The sequence below is a fragment of the Nelumbo nucifera genome, chromosome 3, assembly GCF_055504915.1.
Source record: "Nelumbo nucifera cultivar China Antique chromosome 3, China Antique-T2T, whole genome shotgun sequence".
Lineage (NCBI taxonomy): Eukaryota > Viridiplantae > Streptophyta > Magnoliopsida > Proteales > Nelumbonaceae > Nelumbo > Nelumbo nucifera.
Genome location: NC_142651.1, coordinates 106,685,745 through 106,713,089, shown reverse-complemented (window position 1 = coordinate 106,713,089; position 27,345 = coordinate 106,685,745). Strand labels below are relative to the sequence as shown.

Below are 27,345 nucleotides of genomic sequence, written 5' to 3'. Positions count from 1 at the left end.
GCTGCCTATAAGTAGCGAGCTCGAGCTGTCTAGTTGTCAAAAGGCTGCACTTAATTGTCATAAGGTGTCAGGTGTCACAATGTCATTCGAGGGCCAAATCCGCCCTCATCATATAGGGAGGCCAAAAGATAAAAGACATAGGTAAGAGGAGCAAAATATATGTGGATTTTAAATAACTAGTATGAGGATCTTCAAGGCAGGGGGCCATGGCTCCCCTCTGCCACCCCCTGACTCTGCCCCTGATCATAGGTCTCCGAGAGACCTAACGGGGAATGCGCATTGGGGGTCATCACAGGCAGATTTGTCGATCTTCATTCGAATCCTGAAGGCCCATGCTAACGAGAACCCCTATATGAAAATCCGTACGAATAGCCACTTGCGGCTCCGGATGCTCCATTTGCACAGGTGGGGGTGGAAATTTTGGACTAAATGCGACGATCCCTTCGTTGACAGCGATTGTAGAGTAAAAACTATCCCTGCTGAGTAACTGTTCATCTTCTTCGACCCTTCGACACAACAGTTTCCCCCAAAACCTTTGATGAAGAGATGAGAAATCGTGTTTTCTTTGTTTTCATCCCGCCAAGAAACTGTCGGAAAACCACGAAGCCAAGAGTGTTGGCTGCTTTTGTCTGCAAATACCAACAACTTCGGAAGTTGGTTTTTTAGTCGATATTCCATGCCAGTTGGTCTGAAAACCCCACTCTTCCGACCACCGGCTTCTCGTCCATAATGGCCGCCGTCATTTTCGGCTACGATGACGCCAATGGTAGTTCTTTATTCATTGTCGAGAAGACGGTAACAGAGATGAAGATGGGTGAATGATAAGCAAAGGAAGAAAGAGAAAGAGAATAAGAAGAGGGGATGAAATTTGAGGAATAATGGAGGACAAATTTGATATTTCGTTTCTTTCGGTTAACACTTAACGGCAATAACAATTAAAACTTAAAGATACGCTAAGATAATAATAGACCACAGTAGGCTGAGACAAGTGGCAGAAAATTCAATAGTTTTTTTATTTTCCTTTTGTTCTGCTCTTCTTCTCCTTTGGAGAGCTTTGGATTATGGGTATTTTGTTTTGTAGGGGAAGGGGGTTTTAGAAGTTGCAGAGATTTCTCCGACCTGGAGGGAAGTGGAAGGACAATTGCTGTTTAGGGCATCGTGCCTACCTCAGTTCTGGATACGAGAAGGAGCCCAAGCCCTCTTACATCTACCTCAGCCCTGTCTTCTTCCTTGGCGGAGGCGGCGGCTCAACCGACACAGCCGGCGTGGTGGTGGTTTCCGATAATCCTCCACAGAAATGGCCACCTACCTAGCAGCAAGAGGACAGCTAGGCTGCAGTAGCTGAACCCGGCAATTGAGTTGGGGTGGTGGTGGTTCCCGGAAGGACGAATGGGCCGCAGCCCCACTGTAGTGGAAAAATGTGGCCTTGGAATGAAAGACTGGGAGAGTATGTTTAGCTTCCATCAATCTACTCGCACGAGTAGATTCGATTTGCTGAACGAAGAGATTACCCATTCCATATGTTAATAATATATAAAGATATGAATATATAGATTACAAGTCTACTCACTTTATTTCAATAATTTGAACATATCCGATTTATCATAATATGGAATTTCACTAACTTCTTTTTTAATTTACTGTAATTGAAGAAAAATGGAGCTGCTGAGGCTCTGTTTGGTTCATGGGAATAGGGGTCTGGAATTAGAATTGGAATAGGCTATTTTGATTCTAATTGATTAGTTGGATGGAATCGAAATATTTCTGCTGGAATATCATTCTCCCATTTGAGGGAATGGCTATTCCCTGCCCCTCCTTTGAAAATAAAATTTCATTCCTACTGATTTTAATTTTCATTCTTATTCCTGTCTGAACCAAACAGACTATAGGAATGGATTATTCCGATTCCAATTCTTAAGAATTTTGATTCCGATTTCAACTGCAAACCAAACGGACCCTGAGATTTTCTCACCTTCAACCTTCATCGCTTCTCATTATAGGAGTACAGGGTAGGGATAAGAGAAGTCAATTTGCAATGAAAGGAGAACATTCAGTTGGTATGGTATTTTTGTTTGGCCAACAAGCATTCTTTACTATTAAATTCAAACATATAGAACACCGTATGTTAAGGCATTTTTTTATGTCTTGTATTTGTTAAGGTTAACAGTATAATCTACTTTTACTATTTATACAATATATTCGTGTTTAAAATTTATGTTGTTATGTTCTTGTTTCACATTGATACAGTTTGGGGGTTCTTTTTAAAAATTTGAAAAATAATCAAGGATAAAAGAGTCTTTTATTAGTTCTATTAAATATAGTGACATATTATATTGATAAAGAGGTTTAAGTCTAGTAAAAAATTAGAAGGAAAGTCTAAGTATTTATGAGAAACCTTAAGGGAGGTTTGAGTCTTTTACTCTACTAATAAAGCAATGTTTGTCAGGGCTTAAAATAAGCACTTTTAGTGATTATTGGGTTTTAAAAGCCAAAAGTACCTTAAAAAAAATGTTTGGTAAAAAAGTAGTGAATGGACTGAAAAAGCTCATTAGAAAAGTTCAAGTAGTTGATGGGTCGCTTGTGGCTTCTTTAGTTTTCAAGAACTGCTGCTTTTTATTTCCTATCCCAGTATTGTCTATTTAATTTTTTCTTAATACCTAGAATGTCCCAGTTGCCTCTAAAACCATCACTTCAGGATGTCAATTTTGCAGTAATTTTTGGGTATTCGACCCATCCTGACCCTAATAGGACCCGTTTATCAAAACCCTATAGTGTTTGGGACGGATTTGGGATTTTGGATTAAAACCCTATAGGGTTTGGGATGGGTTTTGACTTTAGGGTATCCAATACCCGATATTTGGGATGCATAAATATGAATCCATTATATTATATATCATACACAAATTTATAAATTTTAAGTACTAAGATAATTATTCTATTATTAATGTTTTATTTTGTATAAATTTCTTGGAATTAAAATCATCATTTGATGTAAATTTGGATTTGATAGATTGTTTATTTCATTTAGTTATAAAATGCTAACTTTAAATATTATTTCTTTTATTTTTAATTGGAATTGTTAATCATATATATGTATTGATTATTTTGATAAACACAAAAGTTAATAAAATCTATTTTATTTCATTAAATAACACAAAAGGCGATATGATTTAGTGGCTTAAAGTAGTTCTAAGAGATTTGACACTATTATTGATTGATTTCGGTTCAACTCACATTATAAGCATTGAAAAACTTTTTTTAGTAGAAAACATTTGGTGGGTTGAAAAATGAATAGGGCAATTTGCACGATTAACCCTGCCATTACTAAGTCCATCTTCTTCCTCGCTCTTTCTTTCTATCTTCACTTCTCACCATTTTCAGCAGCAATAAGCTACAGCTAAGCTCAATTTCCAACTTTTTTTTTTGTTTTTTCCTAAGAAAAGTTGATCAAATACTAATTCCCACCACTGAATCTCACCCTTTCTTTATTTTTTTTTTCTTTTATTATTGTTTGTTTTGAATCAAACGCCTCCAACAGTGGTTTTTGCGGTGTGTAAGGCCATGGACACAAAAGTGATCTATACCTTGAAGTTTGATGAATTTGGTCAATGACTTCAGAAGAGAGAAGTAGATAATAGGGAAAGAGGTAGGTGACCTAACCTTTGGAGGGATTCCTTACATAATACCCTCCGGCGAGAGATCAGGCCAATATAATTCGCTAGAACTAGAATTCTGGCAATGGAAAAGAGAAATAGATGCTGGCTGCAAAGGAAAAGGGAGGAGGAAGAGATAAGAGCAGAGGTGAAAGAGGAAATGGGCCAACATAAGGCTAATGGATCCCGAGTGGACAAAGGGGTCCCCCAAAATGGGCATGGAGATCCCCATTTATAGAGTTTGAGTGGGCTGAATATAGAGTTTCTAAAATTTTCTTATTAATTACTAATTCAATTTTCAAGTTTACCCTTTAATCTGGAATGTTCCTTGTTTACTCATTTAAAATACATGATTGTTTACTCATTTAAAATACATGATTGTTTCATTTCTAGAATGTTGATGTCATTAGACTGTTCTGAACCAAATAATGGTGTACATGTTTTTCATGTTTACCCAGGGAACCTAATCATCCAGGCAATTGGTTCTGTTTTACCCCAAACCCAGTCTCTGGTCAAAAACCATTGAATCGGTCAGTAACCTGTTCATCTCGGCGGTTGAATTGTCGACCTATTTAACAGTTTTTGACCATTTTTTATTTTTAAAATTTTGTTGTCAAAATGGGTCATCCATTTGAATCGTCAACCCATAACCAGTGGCTAGAACAGTTCCGTTTTCGGGTTATTTAATTTTTAAAACATTGATTTTGAACCTAGTAATTTTGTCAAATAAGTGTTTTTTTATTAAAAAACGAAAAAAGCACCTTACCAAGTGGATTTTAAACGCTTTTTTAAAAGCACTTATAAAAAAAGCGCTTCTAAAAAAACCCGTTTAAAGGTAAGAAGCCCCACCAACCACAGCCAAATTAAGAAAAACTGGTCAACACTCAACAGAAGTGAAAATCGGGTTTCTTTATTTTCTCAAAGGCAACTAAGCATATATAAGATGCAAAGACACAGCCAGGACACATGAGGCAAGTACATGCATGAGGAGCTAGACAAACATGAAAACCTTAAAAAGCAAGTAACATATATAAATAAAGGGGCTCCAGCTAATAACGGAGGCTTCAAATTGTTGGGAGAGATGGAGTGGAGACGAACATGAAAATTAACCTTAAAAAGCAATTGGATTCAAGAATGCTGCTCCTCTATGGCCAATTCTTCAATCATGCTGCCATGGTTGAGGGGATTGAAGGCTTGGATCTCAGAACATTTGCTGGGCAGTATCATGGGGCTGAGCCCGAGCCCCTGCTCCAGTGCGTGCGTGGGCTTCGGATGCTTGCGGGCAATCACGACCGAATTAATGACCTCGTCGGTCGGATGAAACACAGAAAGCACCTCAAAGCCGCGGAGGTGACAAGGATCGACCACTGGGTAAAGAAATGCTCGAGCACCGTGGGCGCTCCTCAGCATCAGAAGGGCTCCAGGGGCCATGTGCTTAGCCAGGTGGTCTATGATTCGACCCTTCTCGTCTTTGTCCAGGCCAACCAGAGCTGCCAAGAACACAACGTCGTAGTCTTGAAGGCTACTGGAGACATTCATGATATCAGTAGTGTGAAAGAACATTCGCTGTGACAAGTCAGGATCAGATGATACCAGGCGGAGTGCCTTGGAGTTGGCGGATGGGTCAATGTCATAGTTGTGGAAGGAGGTGGTCCTGAGCAGATAAGAGGCCAATACAATGGAGGTAAGGGGAAGGGGACCCGAACCCACGAAAGCAACTCGGCTGGGGACATGGATGCAGTGGTTACTGAGTAAGGTGAACTCCAGGTGGCTAAGCTGGAGGTAGTTGGAATAGTATGGGAAGATGTTGAGGTGGTGGAGTGGGTTGTCGTCGTAGGATCCCAAGATGGTGGAGAAGTGGTTCTCCAGGAGTCCCTCAGCTTGTCCACAGAGTCTGATGAGCTTGGAACGAATGTCCTGTACGCTCTTGCACAGCTTGCTAACATCGATAGGGCTGGGCGGAATGCATGCGCGCACAAGCTGGGTGAAGAGCAGATCGACATCCTTGGATGGTTCAAGGCACTCCAGCTTCGAGATGTTGTCGTAGAGCTCACAAATCTTCTGCACCAGCATCTCCTCCTCTTGAGAGCCCATGTCTACACTGTGGGCACGTACTATAATTAAGGTGAGATAGCAAGCCCAGACACACCCGACCGACCACTCTGTCTTCCTTCTTCCTGCTGCTGAGGGACACACTCCACATCCACAGCCGAATTGTTATTTATGAACATTATAGCGGGGCCCAGAGAGAGCTGGGCACAACTATGGCCAACCAATTTGAGTAGTGTGATATTCATTCTCCCCATTAATGTTTCTGCTCTTAGTAATTTAATGCATTAAATATTGGCAATATTGGTAGTCAAATTTCCTACTGTTTAGTTAATTAACAAACTATACCCGTATTGTTTAACTATTATCTTAAACCACCCTTACTGTTTCTGATAATTGTCTAAAACCTCGTTCCTAGTGACGGAGTGTGTACCTTGAGATACCACCTTCTACCTCTCTCTGGTTGAAATCACCCTCTTGAAACTTTGCTGATTTCAATTCTTCCCGTGGTTGGAAGGTAAAAGCAACATTGAGAAAAGTAAAAAAGACCTCTCGTTTTTTTTTTCCTCCTATTGCCGATTTTTCCTCATAAGAATAGCACATATATAATTCTCCCATCCAATTTAAAGATTAAATTATTGATTCTCCTCAATATCTTTGCCCCATGTTGAGATTTTGGTCTGTGAGTTATGTTTTTAGAAGGGAAGAGATCTAACACCATTTGAATTCCATGGAATAAGAATAAGATTAACAGAACTTAATTCCATTTTTGGAAACATGGCAATTGTCATGGCCCACAGTTGTTAGTTTTTATTCACTAACATGCCCCCTCACACAAAAGCCCAATGAGCTTGAAACGTGGACAATACAGGCCCACCCATATTTTGGGTTGAAACTTAATTAATTATAATGGGGTGACGAGAATTGAACATTAGACCACTTGGTCAAAGTGGCACTAGTACCACCTTAAAAGAACCTTTGAACCTAAAAGCTTAAGCTGTCAAGTGAGATCCTTGAATAGATTTTATTGTTGTCAAAATAAGGATCTGCTGCCAATAAAACAATCCCAATTAACACTGTCCCTAAGAGGCCACTGCAACCACACATTGAGAAAATCTCCTTTTAACATTCATGGGGAGATGTTCCCAATGTATGGCTTCAATGGCTGATTGGGATGTTATTGAATCTATCTCTATGATAATGTTAATGGATCTATCTCTATGTCCAACCAGTTGGAGCTAAGCATTAAGACTTTGTTAGATGCAAGTAGTAGGTATGAGCCCACCAGCAGGGTGCAGGCTTTAGTCCAAAAGGAAAAGAAAAGGTGGGTAGGAATAAACGCCCTTGTAGCCAATAAATATAATGTACTAATGTCGACATTTGATGTCATGGAGGGAGTTCTCTCTCAATTAAAACTCAGCTATTACTACCTCATGAGTCATGAGGGTAGCTAGTGTTCTTGTTTTGTTGTTTCTTTATCCTTTTTTTCATATTTCAATGGTGCAATTCAAGGCTCATCAGTCTCTCCTTTATTGAAGTGCTACTACTACCTTTCCACTTGATGCACTCTGCTTCTGCTTTTGTCTTTGGCGTTTTCTGTTTTGAACTTATTGTTTTAAATCAAGGCCACTAAATTAAGTAGTCTTTGTTCATCAGATCCAAATGTAGACATTGGAGGATATTATGTCAATATATATATATATATGAGGATGCATTTGCATTTTATACATGCAGATTTGTCTGCTTCTAAGTGCATGTCTATCATCCCTTTTTGGCCAATTTGGCCACTCACTCTGCAAAAAGGAGGATTAACGCGACTACTCGAGGTTGAGATGGGATGTGACTCTTCACTCTTCCAAGTGCAATTTTTCTTCCCCTCCATTCCTTTAGATGTTTTTGCTGCTATATATTCTATATATATATGCTTCAAAAAGCAACGGCCATGGTGTTCTTGTTGTTTGTGACTTAAATCATTAGCGCCAAAGCAAGCATCAAGGGTAGGCACAGTACATACACAAGTTGAAAGCATCATGACCATGACCACGATCTCGACCAAGTCAATGTCGTCCACTCAAATCATTCTGCACTAAGGCTGAGGATGTTGAAATTTCAGTTAGATTGTCTATATCAGTTGTTTCTAGGAGCATTGATTACTCAGTGTGACATTTTTTTCGTCTTCCATAATTCATAATTCGTAAGAAAGGAAAGATTGAAGAAGATGTTTACCCATAGAGTTAAAATAGGATGTGCAAAATGGAGGGGTGCATCATGTGATAGGTGAATGACACTTTAGGTAACTATGTTGTATGAAACAAAGTGTTGGGCATTTAATTAAGAAGCAACATTGCCCAAAAAATGAGTGGCAAAACTGTAAATGCTTGAATGAATCAGTGGTAAAACGAGGAAAAAACAGAGAGAAACGAAATCTTACAAAGGAACCTAAGACTAGTTCTAATGGGTGATAAAATGAGAGAAAACAGATTGAGATTGTTTAATCACATGCTTAGAATAGCACTGTCAAGAAGTACTTAAGTAATAAGAAATGATTTGAGCACCCATAAATTAACAATGGATATGGTGTTGAATAGAATGAAATAGCAACACAAGATTCATATAAACACCCCCTCCCCCTAATTGGGATAAGGCTTAGATAATAATGATGATGATGGTTTCTAGGAGCACAATGGGAAGAAAACTTAACCCAATGTTTTTGAACCGTCGTTGATTCGGACGGTTGGACCGTTCGGCTCAGAAACCGTCCAAACAACCAGTTTCGTTTCACCCTTAACCTGTTCCTGGGTCAAAAACTGCTGACCCGAATGGCCGAATCGTTGACTCATTTGACCCAGAGAACGGTTCGCAGTATAAAGTTGCAGGAGAGAAACACATGGACTCAGATCTGAGTTCATGTCTCAAATCAGAGGAAGAAGAAGAAGAAGAAGATTTGAAAACTCGGATCTTAGATCTGAGAACTCAGATTTGTGTCCATTGCCACCGCTTCGCCATCGCCGATGAGAGTCGAACCACCCTCCTCTTCCTTCTTCCCTCCTCCTTCTTCCCTCCTTCCTTTCCTTTCTCTTTTCTTTTTTCCTTTCTCCTTTCTTTCTTTCTTTTCTTTCTTAGCCGACATCTCTTCTCTCCTTTCTCAAATCTCATAACTCATATAAAATATTTGCCCTAATATGCAAACCATCTGAACCATTCGACCCGGATAGTCGAACCGCTTACCCGAAAACCGATAGCTAGAACGGTTCCGTTTTCAGGTTGGTTTTTAAAACCTTGACTTAACCTACTTGATCAGGTTGGTCGATGATGCAATGGTTTAATTTGTCATCTCAAAATAGGGTAAATCTACAATGCTAGAAAGGCATGATTTGAGCACCCATAAATTAACAATGAATATAGCATTAAACAGAATAGGATGGCAAAACAGGATTCATGTAGAGGGCCCCATATAGTTGGTATAAGGCTTAGATGATGATGGTTTCTGAGAACACAATTGGAAGAAGACTATACTTGCTTGATCAGGTTGATCGATGATGCCATGGTTTTTATCTCAATATAAGGTAAATCTGTGACGCAAGATAGATATTGATCTTTTTATAGCTCCAAACTTTACTCTAGGTGGAGGGGCAGCCCCCTTAAAATTTTATTAAACATATCATGGGAAGGAAAAAAGCAACAAAAGAGGACCTAGCCCACCTTGCCCCATGCCCAAGATACAAATGGCTCTCCCTTACAAACTCAACCCTACCCCTTAGAAACCCATGTTCTTTTTCGGGATTTTGCATGGTTTTCAAAACCAGACCGGACCGAACGGTTGGACCAGAAAAATCGGTAACTAGTCAGGCCCCCGGGTCCGGTTACACTAAAAACCGGAAATCTTAAAAAAAATGTTGAAAAGGTCAAAAAACCGCTAACCCGAGCGATCGAACCACTAAACCGTTCGACCCGGGTAGCGGTTCGCGGGTTTTCTTTTTTATTTTCAATGTTTTAAATAAAATAAAATAAAAACAAAAAATAAAATTCGTTTAATATCCCCATCCCAAATCAATTAATCGAACGTAGGGTTAGAACCCATTTTCGTTCTTCCCTCCTCTCAGCCCTCACACCCAACCGACCCCCTATGGCGGCCAGCACCTTCGGCGTTCAACGGCAATACACACCGACCGACGGTGATTAATGGCGACTGGTGACGGCAAATTTGCAGTGGTGGCCATTGTTTTTTGCGATTTACAGCACTTCCAGGCTTTGCGAAAGGCGAGTTTGCAGCAGTGGCCATCCCTCGCACCCAACCGACCACCTGCGGTGGCCAGCACCTCCGACGTTCGACGGCGACACACACCAACCGACCGTGACTAACAGCAACTGGTGATGGCGAGTTTGCAGTGGCGGCTAGCGTTTTTTGTGATTTGCATCACTTCTAGGTGCGGCAGGCGAGTTTGCAGCGGCGGCCATCCCTCACACCCAATCGACCACCTGCGGTAGCTAGCACTTCTAGCGTTCGAAGGTGACACACACCAATCGACCACGATTAACGACAATCGACGACGGCTAGCGTTTTTTGCAATTTGCAACACTTCTAGGCTTTACGGCAGGCGAATTTGTAGCACTTCCAAGTAAAAATTAGTGTACTTTTTTTTATCAATTAGGTAAAATTAATGTGTACTGAAGTCTTTTACAGATCAATCTTGGTTGCATAGCAATCTAACATTCTAGAGTGAATGCTCATATTTCTTCTCTTTTATTTTGGTGCCAAGGGAATCTATCTCTGTGAATCTTGATTTTAGGTCAAGGATTTTTGCAATTTAGGACTTAACATTCTAGAGTTTTTTTTCTGAATTTTTGTTTTTTTTCTGTATTTTTTAGATTTTTTTTTGTATTTTATTTTTATATTTTTTATGTATTTTGTACTATATTATTTTTTATTTAGATAGTTTTATTTTCTGTATTTTTTTGTTTTTTATTTAATTTTATGCTATTTTTTATTATTTATTTTTAATTTATTTATGACATCACGGGTCGACCCGGACGATTGAATGTGACAAAAATTCCCCTTTTAATAATAGATTTTTATGGCTAAAATGGTCATTACCTTGTTTATCTAGGAAATGAAAGAACATGGATAAATACACTTACTCAGATAAGTGTTTCCCAGAAAAAACTTACCCAGGTAATTATATTTACCCGGAAAAATAACTTACCAAAAAGGGAATAAAGCCCTACATATAAACCCAAAAGCAAAAACTATAAATAAATACTAAGTCACTAAACATTTTTCAAAAGAAAAGGAAAACAATGTTAATCAATTCGGAGACAGGAGTAGGCATGCGATCTTCTCTAATTAAACTCTTTTCTCAAAGATGATAAATCTCTCCTAAGCCTTTTCGTAAATTATGACTTAACGTGCATGTTACCTAAAATATATACTATTTTCTAGATTATACTAAAAAAATAGTGAATAGTACCCATTATAGCTTTTTTTAGATAGTTTTTGGTTAATCAGCAATAACCTTTCCCCCCTTTTTCCTTTTACCCTTTTTTTTTTTAAAGTGCTGGTTACGGGATTTGATTCCAAATCAATGCTGGAACAACCCAGCTAACACACCAACAAGCCAGCCCTCGATTGGTTGGGTCACTTCGGTTTGTAACTTGATAACTTACAGAAAGCATATATATGTTTTGATAATATTGAAAAAACTTTAACCAATCAAAAACCCACGTGAATTGTTCAATCTTCGTACCCATATTAGGAAAGCAATGCTGGCTTCAATGCCGTCTACCGGGAAAGAATTATCAATGCTGGTATCATATTACCATATTTAAGCCTAACTTCTTTCTAATTTCCATATTTAAAGCATTCTAATTCAAGTCACTCTTTTATTACGTCTCATTAACTAGTATATTTAAGCCTAACCTCCCATTTAATTCTTATTTTTAAGGCATTCAAGTTCAAAATTATCCTTTCACCTAACTTTTACATTCAAAGTATTCAGTTACTCTCCCTTTATGTCTCATTAACTCCCATACATACTACCAAGGTTCAAAATATAGATATGCCCAACATGCCCGTAAAGCTGTATCGGGCAGTATCAGTTATTTTTTTAGTTTTTTTCAAATTCGGTTCAAAGGGGTCAATTTAAAGCATGGTTTTTAAAAACGAACCGATGATCAAACCGGTTACGGGTCCGGTTACCGGTTTGAACGGTTAACTGGCCGATTCAGTGGTTTGCTGACCAAAATCAACGGTATTAAGGAAAAAAGCGGTTTTGGGGGAAAACGGAACCGATCAGGTGACCGGTTCCCAGTTTTTCCAGTCCGACTGTCCGGTCCAGTCCAATTTTGAAAACTATGGTTTAAAGTCCATCCACCCCCTGAACTAATCAAAACCCCGGTACACTCTATAGGAGCATATCGGCCAATACGAGCTGATACGTGTTGATTTTTTAAACCTTGCATACTACTTGAACCCAGGTCTCTTGGTTTCCTAGGTACATCCAAGTAGCTCAAACTTTACAGCTCACATAAGCTACTAAAATATATTTTCCTTATAGTATTTGTACCTCATCTTACTTTGAACCTTGGTGATCGGAGGAGCACCATTAGGCATGGGGTAGGGAGTGCCTGTTTGGGAGCGCTTTCATGCAGCAGCCTCTGGCATTGCATGAACTTGAGAAACCCTGAAAGCCGTTGGGTCATGTTCAATAAAAAACCAGAAAGCCGAAAATAGATTTGCATAATTAACACAGCTCAATCAACGGAGAAGCCCTCCTAAACGGGCTCTGAATCAGTGCCTCGAAACCATCTGGACAGTGTGGGCAGGAGGCATGATACTTATCATCGATAATAGCTTCCAGGTTCCAGCCAGCTTTTGTAGCTTATGGGCTTAATAGTGAATGTGAGACTGGGACAAACATGAACTGTGAACTGACGTCACAAGAAGTACTAATCAATAAGCTACGCAAGTGAAACTTGCGAAGCCTTGAATTTGTTAAGAAATGAACTAGGCAAACCTTGTTTATTGATTGAATCATCTCTAATGAGAATAAGAGGCATGCATTTCAAACGCAAGCATGAAGCATACAATTAAGTTTTTAAGATGTAGCGCTTTATAAAACTAAGGGACCGCAACAACAATGGCACAACCCATGGCGGGAAAACAATGCAAATATATTACAATCGGTGGCGCATAAATATGGATGCGACTAGATAATTTCTGAATGATACCATCCATGATACATCTCACAGGCCAAGCATCACCTCTTGTCAGGTGTAAATCGTATATCTGATCAAATCAGAAGTTGACCAGACTGATGCTCTGCTCATTTAACTTGGTACCCGTTGGTGAATCATGTCAGAGAGCTTGTGTTTTTTTAAGCATCAAAACATGAGTAGCAAGTCTTGATCTGCAAAGAATATGGTCTAAATGCTGTTAAAAACTTGAAACATCATCGGAATGAATCAGGAGCACAACAATGAAATTTAGACATATTCTTATACATAAGCCTGAGCCCTTTCTTACCAAAAAAAAAGTCTGAGCCCTAAATTGTGCTTTCAAGTTTCAATTGTCTGTGGAGAGCAACTTATTAGCAAACAGAATCACTAATACCATTAAAAAAACTTCATTCTTGTTTCATTTCTCAACTCAACAGAGAGGGGAAGACAACAATGGGAGAGAAGTTACCACAACAATGACCTCAGTGTGACCAGAAATTCGTCCTGATCTACATCATCCTGCTCTTGCCCACCTTCCCCACCAACACTAACTGCTTTGCCACCAAGATCATCCTTGGCTTTGTTTCCATCAACCTTGCAATCATCACGATCTGCAACTATGTCAGAAGAATTTGATATACAGTACTTCTGCAGCCACCTATCTGTCTCCCAAAGGACATGCATGATGCTCTCTCGTGCAGCATAACCATGACTCTCAAAGGGAAGAACAACTAAGCGGCAGAGTGCACCGTGGCCTTTAAGGGCATTGAAGAAACGGTCTGACTGTTTCAAATGCAAAGTAAAATAAGTAGCAAGTCACCATTGGAGGGTGGGGAAGGAACTAAAATTCAGGAAGGTAAGGAAAAAATGCAGCCAAAAAAAAATAAAATATCTTGAATGCAAGATATTGAAATTGAGAAAACTTTGTTGAATATAGAAATTAGTGTGGCAGGAGTTTTGAAAGTACAGAACATCATGGTCACCACCACCGCCATCATTGCCTTCTTCCAGACAACTTTTCTTACATTTACTTTTTACTAGTCAGGACCCGTGTTATTTATAAGAAAATTTGAAGATATAGTTCTATGACATTTCCAATTAAATGGTGTCCATCTAAGTTCAATTCATATATTATTTTTTGGGTTATGCTTAGTTTATCCAATCACAATCCAAGTTGCACTTCAATGAGAGTGTGGCCAATTTCCTATTCTCTAGATAAATTTGTATTATTTTTTTGTATCTTAATACTATTTTTTAAAATAATTTTTTATTAATTTTTATTTATTATTTGTTTGTATCATTTTTAGGTAAAATTATAAAAAAAAAATCCTCTTATAACAATTCTATAAACCACCTTTGTGTTTTGACACAAACAAACGCCTCCCCTATAGTTTTGAGAAATAAGTGCAGATATCTCCTTTCACTTGGCTTTTCTGTAACAAAGACATTGAAGTTACCAACTTTACCCTCCACTATAGTTTTGAGAAAAAGGTGCAAATACATTATCATACATAATTTAAAGTTTCAACTTTACCCTCCACTAATTTATTTTGCCAAACAACTTTCAAAGAATAACTCTCCTTACTCTTCTTGGACAAAGTAAGGTCTCTTGTTGGTCGTAGTAGAGACTTGGGATTGAATCCCACATGCACCTGGGTTGGGGGATGGGTTACCCCCGGTTGTGTAGTCCTTCAAAAAGAAATAAAAAAAGAAGTAAAATTAATGCACTACATCAACATTTTTTAATTGGAATGTTGGTGAAGGGCTTTTGTTAAGGTCAAAACATTGGGGAGTTCCATAATACTGTTAGAAAACCCAAGGAGGTTTTTAAAATTATCCTTATTTTTAAATGGAAATTAAATTGATTCTAAAATAACTAAACTATATTTAAAATTAAATTTACTAAGTATATTAAGTTTTTGTTAAATTTAAATTACTTATGAAATTCAATTAACTATATAAATTTTTATTTTTCATTGGAACTTATCTTATTCCTTTTATTAATTAAATTCTTTTTATTATATTAATAAAATTATTTTATCAATAACAATAATTATTTTGTTTTATTTAAGTAACTCATTAAATTATTTTTGTTATGGTTAACTAATTTTTATTATTCTTAAATGAAATATAAATGGATTATAATTTTAAATGGAAGTAGATTATTTAGTGCAATAGTTGAATATCTCAATTTTAATATAATTGATCTTTACTAATAATTACAGTTTAATGCAAATATATCTAATATATATAGTTAAGTTGAAATGAATATATAGATAAAGTTAATGTTTTATGCAATTTAATGGAGTAATGGAGATGAGAGAGAATTAGTGGCATGAGTTATTAAAGGAGAGAGAGTTAATGACATTATAATTAATGAGAGATTATTAAAAGAGTTAATGGGAAAGAGGAGAGAGAGAGAGAGAGAGAGAGAGAGTTACTGGTGTATTAATGAGGAGTGTTAAAAGTCTTAAGGTGATTGGTCACTTGAGTTATTTTGTTCAACTTAAAATTAGAAAATTAAAAAAAAAACAGAAAAAAGTGCCTTTGAGAAGAAACCAGAATAAAGATAAATGACATCAAGAATGAACCACAAATAGGAAAGTGCCAGCTTGGCACATTCCATTTTAATATATACATATAGATTAAGATTGCCTTTTTTCCAACTATCTGTCTGTTTCCAGGCCAGCAAAACCGGCTTCCACCATTAGCCAGTCTAGAGCCATCTCTTCCATGAAGATTGTTCTTTAATCTTTACTGCTTTTTAAAGCCAAAACCATTTTGGTCAACCTCCCTTTTCTTTGTTTTTCTTGTTCTTTTTAATTGTATGTCATTGTTCTGACATGTCCAAAACATCACAATTGACTCTTGTTGACCATATCACATGTCAAGAGTATTTTGGGATTGCTCAACTTTTCACATTTTTCATTTTGCTTCCATCACATTCTTGTCAGTCATCCATTTCAGCATCTAAATCACAACTTTGTTCAGCAGACATTTAAATTATCCAACATGCCGTACCATAAAGCAGAGCCTGTATTGGTGCCATCTTCTAATATTTCCTTTTATCATTTCCTTTATCAGTTAATATTTCAATTTACCAGGAATATCATTATTCAACTCACAGAATTCAATATACTCAAAATAACTTCAGTTCTATTCCGTTTTTGAAAAAGTAATTACAGAATCTTTTATGCTGAATTCTGTTTAACAGTATATGCAATTTCAATTCATGATAACTGTTCAAAAGGCATTTTTTCTAAAATGATTGTTACGGACAGGCCCCCAAAGAAAGTTCTTCGAATAGTATAAAGAATAAACAAGAATTATGTGTACACTATGATAACAATCCACAGAGAGAGAGAGAGAGAGACAGAGAGAGAGAGAGACATATAAGGTTCAGTGGAAAAGTGGAGACAAGAACAAACAAGAATAGGAGAAGAAAATATATTCTCTCTCAATATGATTATCATGTTGCATTCTATAGCAGTACAATAAAACCAAAAACTTTAACTTTACCTGCATTGTTAGTGTTCCTGGATTATTGTCTTCTTCCCCATGAATAAGTAATATAGGCTTCTTAATTTTATTGGCTGACATGAAAGGGCTCATCTCAACATAAGTACTAGTGGCCTCCCAAAGTGTTCTGTCCTCATTCTACAACAGTGACAGCATAGAGTAAAAAGGCATGAAATGCAAATCACTGCAGACAAGGAGAGCAAAAGCAAAAGCTCTTGACAATTTGTTAAGGAAAAATGGATTTGGACGAGTCATAAGATGCTATTACCTGAAAACCAAAAGGAGTAAGTGTTCTGTTGTAAGCCCCAGAGCGAGCAATTCCACAACAGAAGAGATGGGGAGCATGTGCTAGGAGATTTGCAGTCATGAATGCCCCATAAGAATGACCTCCAACAGCAATTTTGTTTGGATGAGCCACCTAAAACAGGTGTTGGACCAGAAAAACCAAGTCATAATGTATATACAAATATACCAATGATGTTTACCAGGGAGAAATTTTGCAGAAGATTACCCCCCGCCGTATAACTTCCTCGACTGCAGCTTCAGCACTAGCAACCAGCTGCTCCACATACCTGTTTAAGACAAGTTACATATATGGATAAAATTCTAAAATTTCAAGTTACAGAACTTAGTTTTTCTAGATTTAATAACAGTTGAATTGATAATAAAAGAAAAAGAAAATTCCTTTTACTAGATGGTATAGAGTCAGTTTTGGTTTTGGCTTTTAGTGGTCATTGGGCTGATTGTTTTTTGTGAACCAATGATCAACTTGTATAGCTTCTAAGGGGTAAGGTATTTAAACCCCCCCCCTCCCCAAGTATTTTTGGATATCTAATAAAAATTTAATGGTTTCCATCCTTCCACTGGAAGTAAAGCTTGGGGTTAATAACAAAAACTGGAAAAAAAAAAAAGATTCCACACTAGTTGAGGAAGAAATCCAATCAATATATTCCTGAAGTTTCACATACATGCTAATGCAAATAAGACTTTTCAAAGAACAAATGGGAAATATCTTCCCTAATCCTTCTGAACCTTGATTCTAAATGAATTAAAGGGGGATAAACACCATCTATGAAAATAATTCTGTAATGCACAGAGAAATAACTAGGTCAAGTCTTGAGAAGTAAACCGAAGACCTGCAATCAAATCCCACCTCCATCATTCCTCACAACTGACCCCTAGCCTATTGTGTAAGCATCACCATTCCCAAAAAAATAACCACTGGGTAACAAGAGAAGCATGCAAACAGAAATCTGAAGCAGTGTATGAAATAGAGATTCCATTGGTAAGGATGATATGTGAAGAGACAAGATAGGTGGACCTGTGACCACATTTATTTGATAGATAGGATCTGCATTTGGGTACAAAATGGAACTTTACAGGACTTTGAGAAAGAAACCACCTTTCCTGGAAAGATGGGAATCAGATTACCTGTCATTTGCCTCTTCATCACCCTCACCAATGATTGGTATTGTTGGACCAGATAGAATAGCAAATCTGCAGGACATGGGACCATTAATTATATTTGTCCCAAAGGTATTTAATCACAAAATCCTACAACAGAGATTCTAGCAAAAGGAAATGCGGTAACAAACAGATCAATCATACCAGGAAAGATGGAAGAAGATAAAAGCCACTGAGGGAACAAGAAAGATAAATACCTTCTGGCCAGCCAAAGAAGGGCTGATGTTGGACCTATGCCTGCAAACTCATTAGGAGAACCACGGACCTGTCCAGCGGCATCTTTGCTTTTAAACTCTCCAGGGTAAGACCAAACAAGACATGGAAGGGGACCATCTTTAGAGGGATCATATCCTGGAGGCAAATATAGCGTTGCAGTAAGTTGAACACCATCCTTTCTCTGGTACCTAACCATCTCTTTCTGTAATGAGGCCAGCTGAGGGTATGGATGGGGGAAGTTAGTAATTTGGTAGACCTTCTTATCTGGCCAACTCTGTATGTAATATTGAGTGTTTTCTGTTTTTGACTCTTTAGAAGTCAATATTTTCAGTTGATCAATACACAAGTCACCCTCATTCTGATCTGACATCAAGGCAACAACTGTCTCATAATACTTTTCTTTATCACTCTCCCATATTCGTTGTTTGCTACCTGTATTTCTGAAAAACAAAGAAGTATTTTTGTTAGTTTCCTGTGGCATCAATACGCCAAATATCCTCTGCAACTTAATAGTTGTGGAACACTTACATGCCAAACAAATCAAGAAATGGGATGTTCCCTTCTGGTGTTGCACCACTTCCATTTAGCAAAATATAAGTCCCTCCATCACCTTCCTTCTTTACTTTAGCAATAACATAGGTCCCAGCATGTGTTCTTCGCATCATTGGGGACCCAGGATCAGAGTAGACATCTTCCGATGACCTATCAAATAGAATCCGTGGACTTGCATCTTCAGATCCAGGAGAGATGACCCAAGTTCTTGTTCGACGTGTTTTGTACCAAGATTCATAAACTAAAGCCAATGAATCGTCACACCAGGAGATACCTCTATAGAGATAATGACATCACAAAATCAGTATACCAGGTTCAAATAATCAGCAATGCTGTAGAGATCATTAAATTAATGTTTTTGACAAAATAGATAAAGATCATTAATTGATGGAAAGTCCATCAATTTATTAAGTGCCACAACCATTACTGGATTATAGACTACATGTTATGGAAAATGCAAATTGAATCATGTAGAGAAATGGAAATTCCTGTAATGGTTAGTACCATATATATAAAAAAACTATAAGACAAACCCTTTTTCAGAAGAAAGTACTTCAAATTATTTATTAAAATTAGGAGAAAAAGAAAACAGAGCAAATGAATAGAAGAGTGTAATAAATAATATTATTGCATGTAAAATTATACACAAAAAAAATCAGCACCCCATAAGAATATCATAGAATTGTTTTCATCTAACATTGGCAAACAAGTATTCCCAGCTTCCCACACAGAAACAATAACTTTGGAAGTTCATTTATAGAGACTGAACTAAGCATATGGAAGAAAACTAAAGCCAATATAACTAGTTATGATTATAAGAACAACCTATTTGGCTAACCACCATGTGTGTCTAACAAAAGACTGACATGGCAGATCTGAAACAAAGTATTTGTTACATAGCTGGAAAGAACCACAGCCATGATATAACTAGGAAAGTTCCCACCATATCCCAAATGTGCAAAACCCTCATACACTCAGTCAATAAGGTAAGCATCTAGAGGGAACTTCATGTTCATACCCAAAACGAAGGTCAAGTTTGTGTAGGACCTTTGGTTCTTCACCATCACAAGGATCAGGAGACTGTGTATAAATTACATCCCGTGGAGAAACTTCCACTTTTGCATCACCTCCATCTTGTGTCTCTACCCTGGAAATTCAAGTTGAAAAGTTAAAACAAATATCATAATACATAATTCTAATTACAATTGTGGTTGAAAGGACGGGGGGACTATCAGTGCGTATGCTTGTGCTAATATTTAAATAAAATCTTATGACTAACTGTTATGTTGTTGTAGATGCAATATATGTAGTTTTTTATTGGTACTAGATGTAGTAATATTTTATTGTCAGGAAGTTAAAGTAAGAGATGATTCTTATAGTATCATGGCAAAAATCTCATGTTTGTTTATACAGGAACTATCCCGCAGTTTTCAGCAACACAACTAAGTAATGATAACTCCAAATTCTGATGCTATATAATAAACTGTCAGTATGCATTTTCTGATCCAGGTTAGGTAACAGTATACTAATACACAGGAACAACTATTTTGGATACAACCAATGAAGAACCCCATAGACTCTATTAATTGAAGCATGTGAAGAAAATTGGAACATCCTTTCAACATGAAACAGTACCTGACTGGAATTAAACTCCTCTTAATTGGATTAAAGAAATTTGCTAGTTACCATCAAAAACTTGTGCAAGAAAAAGAAAACCATACAGAAATTGAACTTGGCAGTAAAGAACTATAACTTGGAAAATGTAATAAAAGGAAATCAGTGAGAAAACTATTATCTGGAATCTGGCTAAAATCCTCCATTCCTTGGTGGACCAGCTTCTGCCATCCCATCCAATGCATCACTAACCTTCAGCTTGATGCTGATGCTATCTGGAACTCTAAGCAAGCTGGGATTGCTATCTTCCTAAGATATGATGTGAGTGATGGACACATTATTTGGGCTTATAGCGTACCAACTGGTGATGCCAACTGATCAGAAGCCAACATGATGGCTCTTCTAACAAGTACAGACATAGCAAGACAACTTTGTCATGCATCTTTGGCCATTAAGGTGGCCAAGCAAATTCTACAAGATGATTAAGTGTGTGAAGTGGCCCATGAAGATTGGCTTACTGTCTTCATGAGCTAAGAGAAACAATGACTGTTATGTCAATACAGATAAGATGGATTCCTGGAGAACTGAACTCAAATGTCAATACAGATAAGATGGATTCCTGGAGAACTGAACTCAATGGAAGATATCTTGCTAAATCCACAGGTGGGAAAGCTTTTTTTGTGTAGTAATATGGTTCTTTCCTGAATAGTTTTCTGCAAAAAGGGCTTCCTGTTACATTGTGCATCTTCCTGTCGTGTACACTTCCCTTTCTGAAAATATAATATGATATAACTTTTATATATATTTTGGTTACTTTAAAAAGGGAAGGAAAGAAGTCATACTCTACTCTGCTTTTATATTCTTATTACCTCTTTACTATTTCATGCTCTCAGCTTTGGATCATATTATTGAACAAAAGAATTCTAGATATCAAATGAACATCTGAAATGAAAATATCACTCCATGTATGTTATTAGGTGCACAATCAACAGACTCAACATAACATGAAAGTACTGAAATATTCCAGTTTGAAATCAAGAGGTTCTTAATTTCTACCAAATATATAAAATAAGGATTCTTCTTCATTTAGGAAATCTGAGAGATTAAGAGTTTCTAATTCATACCAGTAAAGTGTTGAAGGTTTATCTGCCCTCCAATTGATTGAACGCATCCCTTTTCGCACACTATTGAATGCTATGGGGACATCCTCTGCTAGAGGCAAATCACAAAGCTCTCTAACAAACTTTCCATCAGTTGTCCACACATCAACTTTCTTTCGAAATCTTCCACATGGTACAATAAAAGAGTATGGCCTGTGAATTGAACTGACCAAAAGGTACTTCTGATCCGGGGAAGGATCTATTGATGTGTACACAGCTGGTGGACCAATTTCTTTCACAGTCCCATCCAAAGAAGCCAAAACCAGCTGTGTGGTGGCATAGTAATCAAACAAATCTTCATCATACTCATCCTTCAGCAAATCCTGGAATGTCCTCACTTGGACAACATTTTTTTGCTCATTTGATTGAATTTTAGGCCCGGAAGGAACCAATGGCCTCTTCGGTGGATCCCCACGAGATAACGGGATGGTGAAAACTAATAAAGTAGAACCATCTACCCAAACAAAACTGGGATTCAGAAGCAACACAAGTGTCAGCAAACAGGAGGAAGGAAAAGATATGTGTAAACATTAATAAAACACTGAAAACCAATTCTGCACCTACTTGTCAAAAACAGCATTCAGAAAAATATCCGGTGATTGAAAGAGAGGCTTGGCTATTCCTGTTTCAACATCCGCAACCCATACCCTGAGCTTGCTGCTATTGTCCTCCTGAATCATGGATTTTCAGAAGGTGTTAGGTTTATGCATAGGGAGGACTAAAGGACTGCATTCTCATCATCTAATTTAAACAAGAACTTGAATATAAGTTGTCAGACACATATCTCTTGAAACTAATTGTTGAACCAGATTGGCCAAGACATAACTGAACATTAGAAGTGTCATAATTGAAAAGGCTGACAATTGAACAAATTAAATGAATTGGGCTCAAAACTTTTTTTAAGCTAAAAAGTTCAAAAAAGAAACACAAACACACATTGGCTCAAAACTCATTATCCAAATAGTGATTCTTTGGAGAACTTTAACCAAACATTGCCCTAGATTCCCTAGAATGAGTTCATTTCTAGTCAATCCTTTCTGGTCTTTCCAATTATTCATCTCAACATCCTAAGTACCACCACACTCATTTTATGGGTGTGCCTTTTCGTTGAACAACACTCTCTTCCATATATTTGAGCGCTTATGCATGTTTGTATGTGTGCTAAGTTTTTTTTTTTTTTTTTTTTTTTGAGCAGTGTTGTGCATGCTAAAAATAGATAAAAGTGGATAGACCATGCAAATTGGTTCAGATTTTGGCATATAGGATATTTATTAGCTAGATAATTCAATCATGGGTCTACCCCCTAAATGTGGATAACATATACTTTATGCCAATGCAAAAAATCAGGAAGATCTAAATACACTGTAGTTAATAAAGGAAGCTTAAAATTTCAAAATTGACACCTATATGTATTGATGCACTAGATACATATGCTTTTTCTTTGATGATTATTTAGTAAGTAAGCAATGTCAGCTAGGTTCATAACTTTTCCATAGCACTAGCACACCACCTCTTGGGCAGCATATAAAACAAAGACTAAGAATTTTTTTTCTAAATGAGTCTCCTCAAGTGATTTAAAGATGAAGTTTACCAACTCAGAGATAATGTCTAATCTAAGCGATCAGTCAATCACCTCATCAATTCGAATGCTGAAGGATAGGTACCGACCATCACGTGACCTTGTTGAGACAGGAAAAGGAAATCAACAATGAGAATCAAGAGTAAGAATGTAGGGCAAACATGTAGAAGTTTTATGGATGATCCAAAAATGAATACATGAAATGCATTGCACTAGAAAAGAATATGCATTAGAAAATACAAAACTATACAGATCCAAGTTCCACCAAGAAGAATCCACATTTGTGAGAGCTCAAGCTAATGGTATCAGAGTCCAAACCTTGTTTTCAAGAAGAAAAAGAAAAGGATTGTAACCAATCAATATTTCCATATTTATTAAAATTCATTCCTTCAGAAAAGGAAAAGAAAAGATTTGGGTGGTGATTTAGGTATAAATTGTGTTTGATAAAGGGACCATACTCCTAATTTAGTCAAAAAGAAAAGAAAAAAAAAAAGCTGTTTCAATAGACAAAAGTATCCCTTTGTTTTTTACCTCCTATCTTTATCAACAGGGTTCCTCTTATATTTTCATGGGGTGTGGCCAATTTATCAAGAAGGGATGTGCCTGATCAGCAACCAAACATTTGTTGGGGATCTTGGTCATGTTCTTATTGTTATTCATTAAAAGCTCATATTACAGGGCCATCAGAATATCAATTTCAGAAATATTCATGTGGATATAAGGGACCATGGTTTAACAGTAGATATGGCACTGGATATAAAGGAATGATGGAACAGGATTCATGTAGCCGACCCTGTATTGATGATGATCAATACTTCTTATGCCAAGATTTATTCTGATCTTGGGGTTGTGCCCCCACATTGAACAACTTAGAGCATTATGTATTACATTAAATCTTTAAACTTGGAGAAATAACTTCTTTGGAATCTCTGTCTGATACATTTTTAGGATGAAATTACCACTAGAACAAATCCCAGTTGCAGGATAAACATTTCAAGACGTGTTAATAAATGAGGAACACTCTAAAAGTTAATAGCAGACCAAAGCCAATCCAGTTGGGAAAAACTACAATGGTAGAACAAAATAAGGAAATAAAGTAAATAAAAAGTTGGCATTTCATTCAAAAGATTTTGAGATAGCACAAGTGGAACGTTGAAAGGATGGGTGGTTGCCTACTAGCCTATACTTGGGATGCTTCACATATTGCATATACATTATTTGGAGCATTATGCAAGGAACTTGGAAATTACCAGCTAACGAAATTGATCTTAGCACCATCAGGGAAGCCATGTACCTCTTTCTCTGGTCCTAGAGAACCATCCTGTAATAACTGATGGATCCCAATACCAGTGTAGAATGACCTGAAGGTAAACATTAGCACTAATTGTCAAGATAGGAAACTTAATTGAAGGAAGCTACACGAATAAATATCATCTAAAATAAAAAGAACAATTAGTCTTCAATATCCACTATCTAGAATCTACCAAGTCCCATCTGTTCAGTAGCATATGGCAAGCAGACAGAAGGGACAAAACCAATCACTCAATGGTTACCATCGACAAGATCTTCTATGCCAAATATTGACTTATTTGATGAGCATAACTAGCCTATATATAGTACATGTTTCCTGCCAATTTGCCCTTTATTAATCTTCTTTTCTTGTTAGCTAGCCTATATATGGTACATGTTTCTTAATGAATCTAATGATGGTAATCTTGATCCTTTTGCCACTTTCTGTTTGAACTTTGAAGAACTAAGCAGATATGGCGGAATTATGTTCTACATATTTTTTTCATACAACTGCAACCATACAGATACGACATGGTCAACTTATCTGCATGGTCTGACATGTCTTAATGTTAAGACATACTGATAAACATATCCTTGAAATATATGCATGTCTATATTTTTGCCCATATACAAAGAAAGAGAACTAAAGCTACTATTACTCACATCCGACTCCTACTGTTGCATTTCCCATCAATCCGAATACCAGCAAGCTTTTCCTCAGGTCTTGCTAGTTCTGCCAAAGGAGGCAAAGATCTGCGTTTGAGGAATAGTATTTTATCCCTCTGCGGAGAGAATGACAATGCAGGAAGTGGTGGTGCATCAACAATATCTTTAATTTCAGTAGGAGGAAGACGATATCCACTACCCAAGGAAGCATTTTCTACAGCATGGAAGAACATGTCAGGAAGAGGTACTGAGGTAGTTATAATAAGATATGTGAACAGTTAAACTTGAATCTTCAACATTTCAACCGGATCAGATGAAATCAAGAAGTAAATATTGAATAAAGCCTGCATTCCTGTGATGTACAAGATGTCGACACTTTTTTCCTTGACCAATAATCAAAATCATCCAAGCAATGAGCACTGTTTCAGTAAATTTCCTATGTGCAACCAAGATGCTTGGTCCAGCACATCCTCCATGTTCACCATCTATGTTATATAGTGTCAAAGGGATTGGCTTATTGGCTTTTTCAATATGAATAGATGCAAGAATCCTACAGAAAGCAAATACATATCCTTGATGAAAATGCTGAACTAGAGAGAGATGGTGAAACACAATAAATAAATAAACGATATTTTAAAGCAAATAATCCTTTTTGTCACTGTGTGTAGCAGCATTAAGAACGTAAGAAGCAAAGAAACATCTACTAAAGATCCTAACTCCATAAGATCAGTGTAAGTATATAATGTATTGATTGAAGTGCTCTGAACCGCCACCCAAAAAATTATAAATTATAAATTTAAAAAAAAAAATGTTCTGAAGTTCCATTACTAAAGAAACTAGCTCAAAACCACAGAAATGGAGTTCCAGTCATGCCATAAAGTAAGCTAACATAAGTACTTGAATACGTTCAACTGGAGTAATAATGCATAAATAGATTAAAGATTATCATCATTCATGAATAAAAAAGTGAAGATTAAATCCAAAACGGGAGTTAAGAAATAAGAAGTTTTTCCATTACGCATTTGAGTAGATGGACATCCAAAAAAGAAATGGATTCAATAGGCTTACATGCACAATTGACTTGGAGAGAAGTAGGTCGAACAACTTCTCTTCAAACTATAAGTCTACTCTACATAGCATTATGAATATTACAGGCAGCAAATTAGCTTATTGAAATGATTTAACTGATTGAAAAGAAACCTAGATCAAATATCTGACAGAAAAAAGCACCCAGACCAATAATTCGGCACCATCGAGACCATGTTAACACAGCCAAACATTAAAAAATCACAAAAGAAACAGCATACTGGTTCTTAAAACTGTGTACCTTCGTCTTCAATTGTAGATGAAGAAAGAGAGCCATTTGAGGTTCCTCCACCATCTTCAGCAAGAGCAGAATTAACAGGAACGAGATTAAAAAATCTGGAGGTAGCCATGTAGCTCGTCGTAGGCTGTAGAGATTTTCGAGAACGAGTTCTCAGAAAGCCGGAAGGATGGATTGATGTGGAGAATCTCAGACTCAGAGGGAGAAGAGATGGACAGGAGAAGAGGAGCGTTGAAAGAGGGAAAGAGGAGGAAAGGAGGGAGAAGCGATGAATGAGATTTTGACGGAGCATTATAAACGATAATTTGTAGTGTCGTACTACTACTATATGCACACTGACTGGATCAATCAGTTCAATTATAATTAAAAAATGACGACATCTTCGTGTGGTACTGTGGTGATGCACAGAGAGATAGAGAGAGGAAAGATGGAGTAATGGGTGATTTGGTATTGGTAGAGAATCTAAGGGTGCGCATTACCCTACCTTGCGCATCCCAACACACTATGTGAGCCAACCTAAATGGAAGATGTCATCTCAAATAGGCAGCAGGACCGCAGGAGGAGGACCTCTCGCATAATCGCATTTCTTGTCCGAGAATAATTATAGCATCACGGGAGTAACCGTCACGGAGACAATCAAATCTCAAAGGTCAAAGGGTAAATTTCTTACACCGTATAACCAGAATCTTTGCTAATAAGACGTCCTTTTTAACATTTTGCCTTTTGTGACTTTTTGTTTTCGTGAGGGCGTGGTGGTGGCCTGGTGGGCATTGCCTAATGACCGTGATGCTAGAACTTATTCAGTTCTCGTTTTGGGGCTCTCGGACCCTGATGTTTACGACATCAGCCGATCAGCGCTTTATCATCTCCGGTAAAATCTAGATATTTTGTGTGACACCGTGGTAGTACCGTAATTGTAGTACTGCGGAATTGTGGATAATCGCCGTAAATTTAACGAATGTGCATTGGGGAAACACGGCATCTACCATCCGGGAGAATTTTTTTTTTTTTTTGGCTTTTTTTTGCCCATCCGGGAGAAAGAAT

At 37.3% G+C, this 27,345-nt stretch overlaps 2 protein-coding genes across 6 annotated transcripts; both read right to left on the bottom strand.

The window, feature by feature from the left end:
- Positions 1-4,543: 4,543 nt before the first annotated feature.
- LOC104598782 (nicotianamine synthase-like) lies at positions 4,544-5,858 on the bottom strand. The gene has a single exon (XM_010260999.3). It carries the CDS (start codon positions 5,745-5,747, stop codon positions 4,782-4,784), a length of 966 nt encoding a protein of 321 aa, XP_010259301.1. The 5' UTR covers positions 5,748-5,858; the 3' UTR covers positions 4,544-4,781.
- A 6,849-nt stretch (positions 5,859-12,707) lies between these two features.
- Positions 12,708-26,877, bottom strand: LOC104598783 (putative glutamyl endopeptidase, chloroplastic). 5 transcript variants are annotated; one of them, XM_010261001.3, is made up of 16 exons: positions 26,305-26,814; positions 24,975-25,191; positions 24,272-24,382; positions 23,076-23,121; positions 22,007-22,113; positions 21,407-21,910; positions 19,687-19,815; positions 18,645-18,944; positions 18,098-18,556; positions 17,868-17,933; positions 16,948-17,008; positions 16,705-16,854; positions 16,437-16,574; positions 13,387-13,700; positions 13,225-13,271; positions 12,708-13,108 (listed from the first exon to the last, which is right to left on the bottom strand). In XM_010261001.3, coding segments are annotated over exons 1-15 (2,892 nt in total). In that variant the 5' UTR covers positions 26,594-26,814; the 3' UTR covers positions 12,708-13,108; positions 13,225-13,270. The 5 variants fall into 5 exon arrangements, with proteins under 5 accessions (XP_010259303.1, XP_010259304.1, XP_088758286.1 ...); XM_010261002.3 differs by lacking the exon at positions 13,225-13,271 and having other exon boundaries at positions 26,305-26,877; XM_088902160.1 differs by lacking the exon at positions 13,225-13,271 and having other exon boundaries at positions 24,975-25,527; positions 26,305-26,815.
- Between the last annotated feature and the right edge of the window lie 468 nt (positions 26,878-27,345).